The following is a 12,473-nucleotide window of genomic DNA, read 5'->3' on the forward strand; positions in this document are numbered from 1 at the left end:
AAACATGGCGGTGGTAGTGTGATGGCCTGGGCTGGTTTGCTGCTTCAGGACCTGGACAACTAACAGAAAATTCTCAAGGAGAATATCTAACCATCAGTTCATGGCCTGAAACTCAAACTCACATGGGTTATGCAGCAGGACAATAGTCTGAAACACACCAACAAGTCCACCTCTGAATGGCTAAAAAACAAAACAGTTTGGGAGTTTTGGAGTCAGTTATTATTAATGCTTGAAAACCCTTAAATTTGTCTGAAATAAAACAACTCTGCAAAGAAGAATGGGTCAAAATTCCTCCACAGCGATGTAAAGACTGATTACCAGTTATCACAATTGCTGAAATTGTCATTTTTGCTCCCAAAACCCAATCAGGGTTTAGAAGGCAATTATTGTTTCACACTAAACCAAGTAGGTTTGGATAGTTTTTTTTTCCTTTGATAAATGAAATCATTTAAAAATAGCATTTTTTTAAATTTACTCGGGTTATCAGGTTAAGATTTGTTTCAGATCATCACCTGAAAGTGTGCAAATATGTCAAAACCCCCAATAAAAAATCAGGAAGGGAGCAAAAACCTTTTCACACACTGCAACGTCACAACTCTTGTCAGGTTTATTCCACACTGCATGTGATGCATGTCGGTGTGAGGCGGTGCACACACAGTGAAACTGAACTCATCAACCATGGTAACAGTAAACATGCACAGGAAATAAGAAAAAACAAACAAGGACCCCGTTTAATATGATGCTGATGTCCACCTTTAACAGCAGAGCACTCTAGTGACTCTTCGGTGTTTTCACCATCAAATGATTTTAACAGTACAAAGTGTCTTATAATGCAAGCAGGCTGAAATGAAACTGGATCCTATACATATCTATATAGTGTCTTAGTTGTGTGTGCTCAAGAGTGAATCATATCATACATTGTAGGGAGCCCTGCTACCACTGCTTCCATGATGCCAAAAATAAAACAGACAGGGTGAGTCATGGCTCTGCTTATGCTGGTCTCTCTTATTAGGGAGTCCCTGCTTTGAATCAATATCTTCTAGTTGTGACATTTGAAAACATGTTCTTTAGTACTAAAAGAACTAAAATAAACCACCATCAAATCCGTGCCCCAAAAAGAAAGAATACGAAGAGTGAAGCCACTGGAGCCTATCCCAGCTGTCATAGGGGGAGAGGCAGGGTACACCTTGGACAGGTCACCAGTCTGTTGCAGGGCTAACACTAAGATACAGACAACTATCCTTACTCATATTCACACCTATGGACAATGTAGAATCATCACTTAACCCAACCCCGCTAACTGCACTGTACCCGGAGAGAACCCACGCAAACTCCACACAGAGTAATGATGCATATAGTGTAGTCACGTTTCCTTATGCAGCAAATGGTGAGATAATCGATAATTATGTCCATGCATGTGGGGTTTAGGGCCCATTCAAGCCAGTGTATTGAGAGTCTTATCAAAACTATGAATGCAGAAAAGTACCATTAGATTTTGATCCACCATTTGGAAAAAATGTAACTGGCAACAGCTTTGTTTTATCAATATGATAATGATCACAAACACACTGCCAATCCAGTAAAAACATATCTGAATAGAAAAACACAAAATGGAACACTATCTGTCATGGATTGGCTTCCCTAGATCCTGGACTTCAACATTGCTGAAGCAGTGTGGGATCATCTTGACAGAGAACACAGCAAAAACACTGCAACTCCCCAAACAAAGCTTTTTTATGCCTTAACTTCATCCTTCTTGTGCGTCATTGCAAGTGAGCCCCAAACTTAGTCTCTGCAGAAAGCTTTGACCTCAACGTTGTCATCTCTGCTGGACACTACTCTGCCCACATTAACATCACACCACCATAGGCGCCACAGGTGAAGCCACAGCATCACCATCACAGAGTGCTTGCAGCTCTGACAGCCCAGCAGACGTGCACTGAAGCATCTCAAAGATAGACATAAAATATGAGTTACATCATTTTAACAATCACACACATGACTGGTAATTATGTGACTTTTAGGACAATTGAATAATTCTTTGAAGGAAATGTCAGGACCTAATAACCTTCCAACACCACAATAGGGACACAAACAGACACAGAGCACATCGATTCAATGCTGTCAACACAAAGAGCTGTTTGTTGGCTAAAAGGCAACATAACCTGAATTACCACAGACTCGTTCCCGACCTTTGCACAAGCCTCCCCCAGAGACATACAGCCTTAAGCAGCATGAGTGCCAGACTTGACAAAAACACTTTCTGCTGTATGTTCACACACACGCAATTATATTTCTTCTCCCACAGAAAGCCAAGAGCTTAATTTCACTACGGAGTTGAGGCGCAAAAATATACCACAGGTAATGTAGTAATGTGGTTATACTCCCTGAGGTCCTTTGTGAATATAAAGGTGGTTTATCAAGCCCTGTATTTAATTTCCTTCTGCCCACTTCCTCGTTTCTTAACCATGCCATTTTGCCTTTTATCACACCTGAAATTGCCATGTGTTAATAACCGAATCATCCTGGATGAAATGATTATTTTGAAGTTTTATGTGAATTTGTTTGAGCACCAATAATTAGTTGAATTATGTAACCTGAAACCTGTAATAAATCTGTAATACACTATAATAGCATTAGAAAAGCACAAAGGTGGTTGTACTAAAGTTTATTATGATTAACATACACAGCCTATCCAGCTTCCTTCAGAGCATATGGATGAAGCTGTTAACCATTCTGTTAAACTAAACTTCAAAAGTAAATCTCTAGAAGTTAGACTTAGGGCATATTCTCATGGCAGTTAAACAAATGCATATTATGAATGTTTGTTTTTTTTGCTCAGACTCTGATGAGATGATCAACAGTACAATACTATAATTGCAAGCATCCAGTTAGCTTAGCTTAGCATGGAAATTGGCAGAATAGGCAAGCAGCTAGAGGGACTCTGTCCTTCTCATTGTGATGTTTCCAGGAAAGCGTGAACACCTGAGCAATTAGCCATTGCACCTGGCTAAGAAATTGTTCCGACACCTAACTCTATAATGAAAACTGTAGCTTTCACAAGAGATACACTGTGATGTTGCTTAGTAATCTTACGGCAGTGAGTAGATTTTTTTTATACTATAGACCAATTATGTAAGACATTATTTAAACATTTGAGATCTCACATGTCAGGATTTGCAACTTTTTGGACTTTCATAACATGGTAATTATTTTAAGCATATGCTATTAAATCAATAAAATATTCAAAATAGCTGCAGCCAAGGGGTTTAAGTGGGTCAGAAAATCATTATTTCTTTTCTTGTTATCATTTTGTATGCATTTAAATGTCAATAAAGCTGCAGTTTCTGTATTTTAGCATTTGGCAAAATAACAAAACTAAAACGAGCAGAACTGCTTTGCATTGCTTTTTTTTTTTCTGTAGTGGCAGATGATTGCAAGTTCATTGTTTAAAATAGAGGTCCACAAGTATAAGAAAATTCAATTTTCATTTTATTTCACATGCCTGTAACAGATTGTGGATAGGAAGAAGAAGGGTTATCTTGTTGAGTTATATGGTTATTAATTCATATTGTGACGTAACCGTTATCATCATACTATAATAACTGCAGAGTATGCATGTCTGTATGTTTATCCCCAAACTCCTCCTGATGACTGATTGGTACAATCTAAGATCCCAATATTTCTAACATCTACGTGGTTAAAATATTTACTTCAAATAAAAGTACTCTGTCTTTGTATCAGCATATAAAAACAATGGTTTATGAGTGTACACTCCTGTTTTTATGTACAAACATAGCGTTTGCACATTCATAGGCATGTTACACGTACAATTTAAAGCTTATGATAGGGTTTAATTTTCAAAAACAGGCAGGTTTTTATTTTCTATCTGACGCCCCTTTACAATTCCATGGCATGAACTGAAGGGGATAAAGGGTCACGATAGCTGGGAGATCGAGGAGAATCTTTCCAGGCATTTGCTTGCTACACTGAAAGAGCCATGCTCATGTAACCATACCAAGTTGATTCTGTTCATCTGGATGTAGTGAAACTCCCAAATCTTGGGATCCCAAATCCCAAAAGGTTGATTCTGTTCAGATGAACGAATCAACCTTTTGGTATTTGGATGATTGAGCATGCATCAAGACATACCAAGTTTGATGCCGGCATGGGAAAAACTGCCTGTGGGATGGGTTTTTGCTAATATATCAAATGATCAACTGTGTTGCATTGGTCAAAAGGCTAATGTGAGGTTACTGAACTAAGTAGTCTGCAGTATCTGTGGTAAGGCTTACAGTAAAAACTAAACTGGACTAATGCAGAAGAAGGCTAGAAGTCATCAATTTGAGTTTAAGCTCTTTAGCATCACTTGTCAAATTCCACCTTTAATCTATCGTTAGATTTTATTATTGATTTTACAGTAGTTATCAATACAAAACCTGCCAGTATATTCTAGGATGTAGTTGGCTAAATTAAAAAAAGAGCTGTAAACTTCAGTCTCAGATGAGTCAAATACATCTCTGCCCACAGAGAAACTCAATCCATATTTTTAAAAAGGCTGTTTATAAATTACATTTAAATACGGAATCTACATATTTTGTTTTTCTACTATTAAATCCCTGATGCTAGGTCAGAGTCACTTTTTACCTTGCTTCGCATAGTGACGGTCCGAGCTAATGCTAGAGAAATAGATTTTAAGGTGTAGCAGAGGTAATGAAATGAGAGGACACCACTGACCCGCTGCAACAAGTCACTGAAGCTAGTGACCTCACCCTGTCTCACACTCACAGTTTCTGGATACTAGCCTCCACTCACACAACTTCACTGTCCATACTGTCTGTATGCTAGTGCTGATAGGCACAGTGCGGTTTCTCCTCATCACTAATCTGCTGAGCACGTGGTGCCCGACACTCATGGACAAACCCGCAATATGTCTCTGGTAGGAAGTACGATTGCTGCGTGAAAACCCTAGGACTTCCTGTCCCTCTGCGCTATCGGGAAGTACAGACTCAGCTCACAGTGGAGGGGCGTACGCTTACACACATGCACAGACACTTACACACATGCTCCCCCAGGGCAACAATGACTCAACAGCTTAGTAATCAACCACAAAGACACACACTGTGCCGCAGCTTTACACCAGCAGCATCAAAACAAAACGAATTAAGTTTGGAGGCTGGTAGGCAAAAAGCATCCTGCATTGCTGTTGCAGAGCTCTTGCTCACAAACCATGGTCAGATCTGTCCCTATACTATCGTAAGATGTTTACCTTACACTTTAAAATCCCATTAGATTAATACACTGTGCTTTATTAATAAAAACAAAATTGAATTAAATGACTTTGAGTGGAGAACTGTTGTGATCCACACTGGTAAAGCACATCCCTGAACCACGCCCTGCATGTCATGACTCATCAGTTCCCCTCTGTTGTCCATCCATGCCAACAGGGAGTGGGAAGGGAATGAGAAAGACAGAGAGAGCAAGACAGAGAGAGAGAGAGAGAGAGAGAGAGAGAGAGAGAGAGAGAGAGAGAGAGAGAGAGAGAGAGAGAGAGGAGGGGAGGTCATCAACAGAAGAATCAATGATGAGGATGAGGGGAAAGAAGAAAAAGAGATGCTCATGCTGAGAAACAAAAGAGAGCAACAAAGACGTGAGCGCACTGTGGGTGGGACTCACCAGCTCGACCGAACCATAGTGTTTCCTGCTGAAGTCTCCACGCCTGCACCCCAAGTCCTCTGAGGCAGAGCTGTAACACAGAGGAACGGTCAGACTCAGATGCATGTCCTATGTGCTCTCATCACATACGTATACAATGCATAAACTGTGACATTGTTCATACACAAGTGGCAGTTGCAGCATCTGTTTTTCTACAGTCTCTTTATCATAATATACATAGTATAGTATTACTAGAGAACACCTGTTTGTGTTTGTGTGTGTCTCACCATTCTTCACATTCAAACAGTACATGGTTACAAGGCAATGCATGCAAAGAAGGCGTCTGCACAACTCGGTAACCTCTTTAGCTTCTGTTACTGAGCTGTGTTTTCCACCGATGAGGAAGACCAAAAAGAAAAAGAAGAGCTATCTGACTTGATTGGTAAAGTCCTACGAGGCCCCGTGAATGGAGAAGCTGGAGACCACAGGTAACCCTAACCCTGCTAACTCTTTCCACATGCACGTCCTGCTTATTTTCCTCTGCTAACACCTATGTTTGGGTGCGCTGATACAATGATCCTGCCCATCAATGTGCTTAAATTTCCAGCTATTTCATCACACCGTGAGATATTTTGGCTTATTTATGCATATCTATGGTCTCAGGTATGTACTTTTACTGCTTTAAATATTTATTGAATGACAACTGCATTTGAAACACTCACTTTTCAGCTACATGCTTTGAGGACAGGCAGTAGTGAATCACACTACAAGAATAAGTCATTGGAGCCACCTGAGGCTACTGGTACTCATCACTTAACCGCTTAATGCATCGTGTCCTCCATACTCACAAGCCACCAGTCAGTCTTGTGTCACATATAAACAATTTCAAGTTGGCTTTATCAAAGTATTAAGTATTTATCAATGCATTATAACACACCACGAGCTGGCTCCTCTCACACTACTATCTCACTTTTCATCTAAGCACCACCTGGATAATTGTAGGAAAATCAGGGTGACTAGGTCAGTGGAGCTGCCAGAGGATAGAGCCATTTAATTATTCATAGTTGCCTATTACTTCTTTTATGCACTATGCTCACTAAAGGACTATAATATCATTTATTAAGTATTTACTATACACTCACCAGCTACTTCCACTGCTTATTAATGGATTTAGGCATGAAACATGGTCAGGACAACCTGCTTAAGTTCAAACTGAGTATCAGAATAGGAGGGGAAAAAGGTGATTTAAGTGACTTTGAAAGGCGACATTAACTCAAACTAAGGTATGCAGAATAGCATCTCTGACTGCATAACACGATCAACCATTAAGCAGATGGGGCACAGTAGCAGAAGACCACTGTCAACAACAGAAGTGTAAACAACATGATATCCCGCTCTGTATCAAAGGTTCAGGCTGGTGCTGGTGGTTTAATGGTTTGGAGGATAGTTGCATCCCATCCCTTTGTCCCAGCATGATAACACACCATGTCACAAAGCTCAGATCATCTCAATCTACAGTGGGGCAAAAAAGTATTTAGTCAGCCACCGATTGTGCAAGTTCCCCCACTTAAAATGATGACAGAGGTCAGTAATTTGCACCAGAGGTACACTTCAACTGTGAGAGACAGAATGTGAAAAAAAAAATCCATGAATTCACATGGTAGGATTTGTAAAGAATTTATTTTAGGTGGGGGAACTTGCACAATCGGTGGCTGACTAAATACTTTTTTGCCCCACTGTAGTTACCTGAGCATGACAGTAAGTTAATTATACTCAAAGAACCCCCACAATCACCAGATCTCAGTCTAATAGAGCAACTTTGGGATGTAATGCAATGGGAGGTTGGCATCATGGATGCACAGCTGACAAATGTTCAATAACTGTATGATGCTGCTGAGCCATCATGTACCAAAATCTCTGATGGATGTTTCCAGCACCATGTTGTATCTGTGCCTTGAAGATTTAAGGTAGTTCTCACGGCGAGTGGCCAGTGAGTGTCTAAAGAAAAAAAAAATCAAATCCATATTTTCCACTTGTTGCCACTCCTTCAACATGAGTATTGGTAAGTAATCATCTTCTGCTTGTATTCACATTGGATTACTAGTAAATGTGAACTGTGTACTGTAATATGGGAATTCTATGTGGGGCTGTCTGTGCTTTTATATTATTTGCCCTTTCCAAATTTACCATTTTAACTACTGCTTCTTGCCCTTTGCACAGGATATTGTTTAGAGGTAGGATCAAAAGTTCCGAGGGGAATAACAGAAACTGGGGTGGCGGGTGAAAGCAATGAAGAGGGCAGGGGTACAAAGGTGAGACTCTTAGAGTTCAGGCGGGAGTCAGCGAAAAGGTTGCCATGACCCAAAGGGCACTTCTTTCCATTTTCAGTTATCCTACTTGTCCTTTTGGTCATTGGCATTAAATTCATATTGCGTCTTTCCTTCTTATGGTTTTCTTTTCTTTTCTCTGTCTGTTTCTCAGTATGGTGTGGCTGCCAGCAGCACAGTGACTGACCCGGGAGCTGTGTCCAACTCACTTCTGATTGAGATGGGGGTCCTGATTGAATTAGGCTCGAGTGATAGATGGAGATTGGTGTGGAGAGATGACTGCTGGTGATACACACTCGCACAGAGTTGACACAGGGACAGATTCAAACCAGTGCGCGCACACACACACACACACGCACGCACGCACGCACGCACGCACGCACGCACGCACGCACGCACGCACACGTAAAAGTTAAAAAAAAATACTAATACAAAAAATTTAAGTGTTTCTCCAATATGAATAACCTTATCTGGTCCTAAAAGCATTATAATGGAGACATAAAGTAGTATTGCACAGAAGGGACAGAAAATAAGGAGCTGTTTTCTCTCTGGTTTAAGGAAAAATAAAATGATGACAAATTGAAAACACTAAAACATGCACAAGCGTAAGTTCTCCAATTTTCATTCTAGTTGAGATATAGATGAAAAGAGCAATAGCAAAAGAGATCTGAGTCACTAAGCTTATCACAGCATAGCTCGGACTCGCAGCTATAACATATTTAACACGTACACTGCACTTTCATGAATGTCATCATTTAACACTGAGAGGAAGTAAACAAGTGGATTTCTTTCCTCTCAGTGGTAAGTAAATTACAGTGAAAGCTGGTCAGTCATTCAAGTGTTTTTGTGATTATAAATGTCAGGTTTGACACTCGGTGCTCCACACAAAAGACCGAATATTTTTTTCCGTCCCTACAAAAACTTTGCTAAGAGACTCTCAGTATGACAGCACTGAATTGCCCTACAGTACTGCTGATACACCCATGTATCACTGCTTATTTTTAGTCATGACAATCGTGTTATTATCGATCCAACGTTATCCATGTAGAAGATATTCTTAGTAGCAATTTAAAAAGCCTCAAATCTTAAAGATGAATTGAAAAGACAAAGCGAGCCCAGTAGAATTCTAAAACGATCAATTAATTTGTCTATTCACAGCAGGCAGCGTTCTCAAAGTTCCCTTTGTGACGCTTTATTTCTTTGGAATGCTAAATGTCATAAGAATCTAGTTAAATCCCATTAGCAATAAAACCATTTATGAAGCAATGGCACTGCCAAATAGATGTGCAGTGCAATTCGTCATGCCGTGCAGCGTCATTCCCTTCCTCAAATGTTAATCAGAGAAGTTCCAGAAAGAAGAGAAGAGTGGCAGAAACAATGCCTCTCTGTCTATAGAATTTTATAAGATTAGACTGAACATAGAGAGCTGGATAGATGGATGCTGCTACAGTACCAGTTCATGCTCACATATGAGACATGTTTTTCTTTACAAGCATACGCACTGAGTACACACGGATCTGGGCAAATATCTCACAACTTGCAGTAACACTACAGATATAACTCTTGGGGAGGAAGTTTGTGTGGAGTTAAAGTTATTCGGCTGTCACGCAGCAACTGTGTGAAAACTGAAGTTGCATGTTCTCATCGGTACAGTATGCTAGCTGGTGCTTCAGGACAAATTGTTCAAACACAAGCACAAGTGTGTGTGACCTATCACAGAACTGCTTAAATCTTTAAAGGCTTTCATGATTTTATACATTTAACTTATGAGATTAGGATTAGAAGGCAAGGGGTAATCCATCTTCTGATAACCAATCACATTTGAACGGGATCATACTGGGTGCAGTAAACAATCCACAATAAGGAAAAAACATAAAGATTGCAATTGCCAAATTATTATTTCCACTGTGGGGGGAAATAATTATTTGATCCCCTGGCGAATTTATAAGATTTCTCACTTCCAGAGATAAGAAGTCTCTAATATTTATGATAGTTTCATTTTAATGGATAGAAAGTGTTTTATTTTGTTTTTTCTGGATGTTTGGTTGATATTCTGACTGGCTTTGTACACGTGTCACACAGATTACAACCAAACCTGCACAACACTGGAATGGGCTAAAAGACACTCACGAAGAGGCTTGGCGAGAACTTAACAGCTATTGACGCGATTATTCAAAAATGAAAGAAGTATAAAATGATCAATTGCCTTTAAATTGGAGATCAATGCAAGATCTCGCCTTTTGGGACGAGGATGATCATGATAAAGGTGATGGATCAATCCAAAACTACACAGCAGGAGCTTGTTAATGATTTGAAGGGACTAGAGACAGTCACCAGGAACATCACTGGGAACACACTACGCTGAAACCAAAAGAATTGATAGAGTTTCTGTAAAGAGGAGTGGGCTAAAATCCCTCCAGGGATGTCTGCAAACCTGGTGACAGACTACCAGAAGAATCTTACAGCTGTGAACAAGGATTTCTCTACTAAGTTCTGGCATCAAAACCATATATAGTCTCACGATGCTGCTGCCTTTTATTAGTTTTTCAAAAGTCATCTGCATAGAAAACAATGGTACAGGAAGTCCTCACCTAGAGATCCACTGGCGACACCAGAAGCCCCAAAATATTAGCCATTGTTCCTGAAAGCTAACTCAACCGATTAGCTGATGGGTGCTCAGCTTGATTCAGTGAATAACAGTGTGCTATTAGCTGTACACCTTCCACATTTTGAATATCTTGTGTTACTGTGTATCATGTACCACGATTGCCTATTATGACCCCCATGTTTAGCCTCCTCTTCCTTTTTGGCCAACACCCTCTATTTCCCTTTTACCTCCATTTAACTCCTCACTCTGTGGTAAGGTTTATTTGTCTCTGCAGACAAGCTAAAGGCAGATGTAGGGCTGTTAATACATAATGCCCACTCAGGCTTAAAGGTTGCATTTGTGTGTGTGTGTGTGTGTGTGTGTGTGTGTGTGTGTGTACTACAGGATGTATCCATCATCGTCTCCTTACACTCTCCCATCCCTCATTCTTGCCTCTTCTACAGAGATGCGATTAAGAAAGTGGTCCAGCACAACAATACCTTCAACTATATGTGCCGTGGGTTTTTCTGCCCATAATGGGAGTTGCTGCCCTTCACTGTACCTCTGAGAGAGAGGGTCATGAAAGGGACTCTATCTTGGAGGAAGGTGATTAGGTGAAATTACCTCAACCATCTCCTTAATGAGAACCACTGCATCTCCCACTGAAGCTCATTTTGTTCATTTTATTAGTTTGGTGCTTCCAATGACGATTCTCATATTTTAAGTTAGGGCTGAACTGTGCGAAAGATGCATGTACAAGTGGTTCTGCATGCAGAGTAATCAAATCTTTACAACTGATATTTTTTGACTTATTTTGATTTGTTTATTTTTTTCAAAATCTCATAACCTCCATAATGCTCAAAGGGAAAAACATTGTTGCCAGACCGAGACTACATCTTCGTATGTTCTGGAAAACACTTGTAAAATGAAAGGTATTTTAACACATGTGTGAGGTGTAGCCGGTTGCTTGTTTGTGCTCAATGTGGTTTCAGTCAGACCAAACAGATAAGCAACATTCATGCTGTGCTAACAAACTATTAGAGAGGTGGAACAAGCTGCGGGAGTGAAGTGCCCTGAATGTGATGAGGAACATGTACCTGTCAGAGAACAGAGCTGCAGGAGTGTAACACAGACAGGATTTCAAGTATATTCCAATTTATACACATACTCACTGGAAAAATATAAGGTACACCTGTTTAACTGATTGTTAATATAGCTATTCTTTCAGCCAATCACATGGGAGCAACTCAGTACATATAAACATGTAGACATAGCAAAGGACGACCTGTTGAAATTCAAACAGAAGAAGCAGAAGAATGAAAAAAAAGGAGATTTGAATGTGGCTTCAATGTTGCCAGTTCTACATCCTGTACAATCCTGTGAGCAGCAGTTCTCTGGGTAAAAATGCCTTATTGACCATAGGAGTCAAAGGAGAATGACCAAACTGCCTTAAGTCGATAACGAACCAATACTAACTCAACCACTGGCTACATCCAAGGTATGCAGAAAAGCATCCCAACATGTCGAATCTTGAAGTAGATGGGCTGCAGAAGGAGAAGATCATACCAGGTGCCACTCCTATCAGCTAAGAACAGGAAACTGAGGTTATGGTTCATGCGGGGTCACCAAAATTGGACAACAGAAGAAAAAAGGAAAAGGAAAAAGGCTGCAGGGCCTGATTAGTATCGAGTTGTGCTGCAACATTCACATGGTAGGATCAGAATCAGTTGTAAACAACAGGAATGCATGGCTCCATTCTGCCTTCTATAGCAAAGGTTGAGGTTGGTGCTGGTGGTGTTATAGTGTGGGGAATAGTTTCTTGGCACACTTTAAACCCCACTCTTATACACCACATCCTACCCGAGTATTGCTGCTAACCATGTCTGTCCCTTTATGACTACAGT

At 40.2% G+C, this 12,473-nt stretch overlaps 1 protein-coding gene across 2 annotated transcripts in view; it reads right to left on the minus strand.

Annotated features, from left to right (window-relative positions):
• garnl3 (GTPase activating Rap/RanGAP domain like 3) overlaps positions 1–12,473 on the minus strand; it is an 87,112-nt gene that overhangs the window by 46,468 nt on the left and 28,171 nt on the right. For both annotated transcript variants that reach the window (XM_085358425.1, XM_085358426.1), the window contains exon 2: positions 5,677–5,746. In XM_085358425.1, coding sequence (XP_085214551.1) covers positions 5,677–5,746 — 70 coding nt within the window. The remainder of the gene's footprint in view (positions 1–5,676; positions 5,747–12,473) is intronic.

The sequence above is a fragment of the Diplotaxodon limnothrissa genome, linkage group LG7 (genome assembly GCF_057381915.1).
Source record: "Diplotaxodon limnothrissa isolate DT_005_m linkage group LG7, D_limnothrissa_male_GT1.1, whole genome shotgun sequence".
NCBI classification, from domain to species: Eukaryota; Metazoa; Chordata; class Actinopteri; order Cichliformes; family Cichlidae; genus Diplotaxodon; species Diplotaxodon limnothrissa.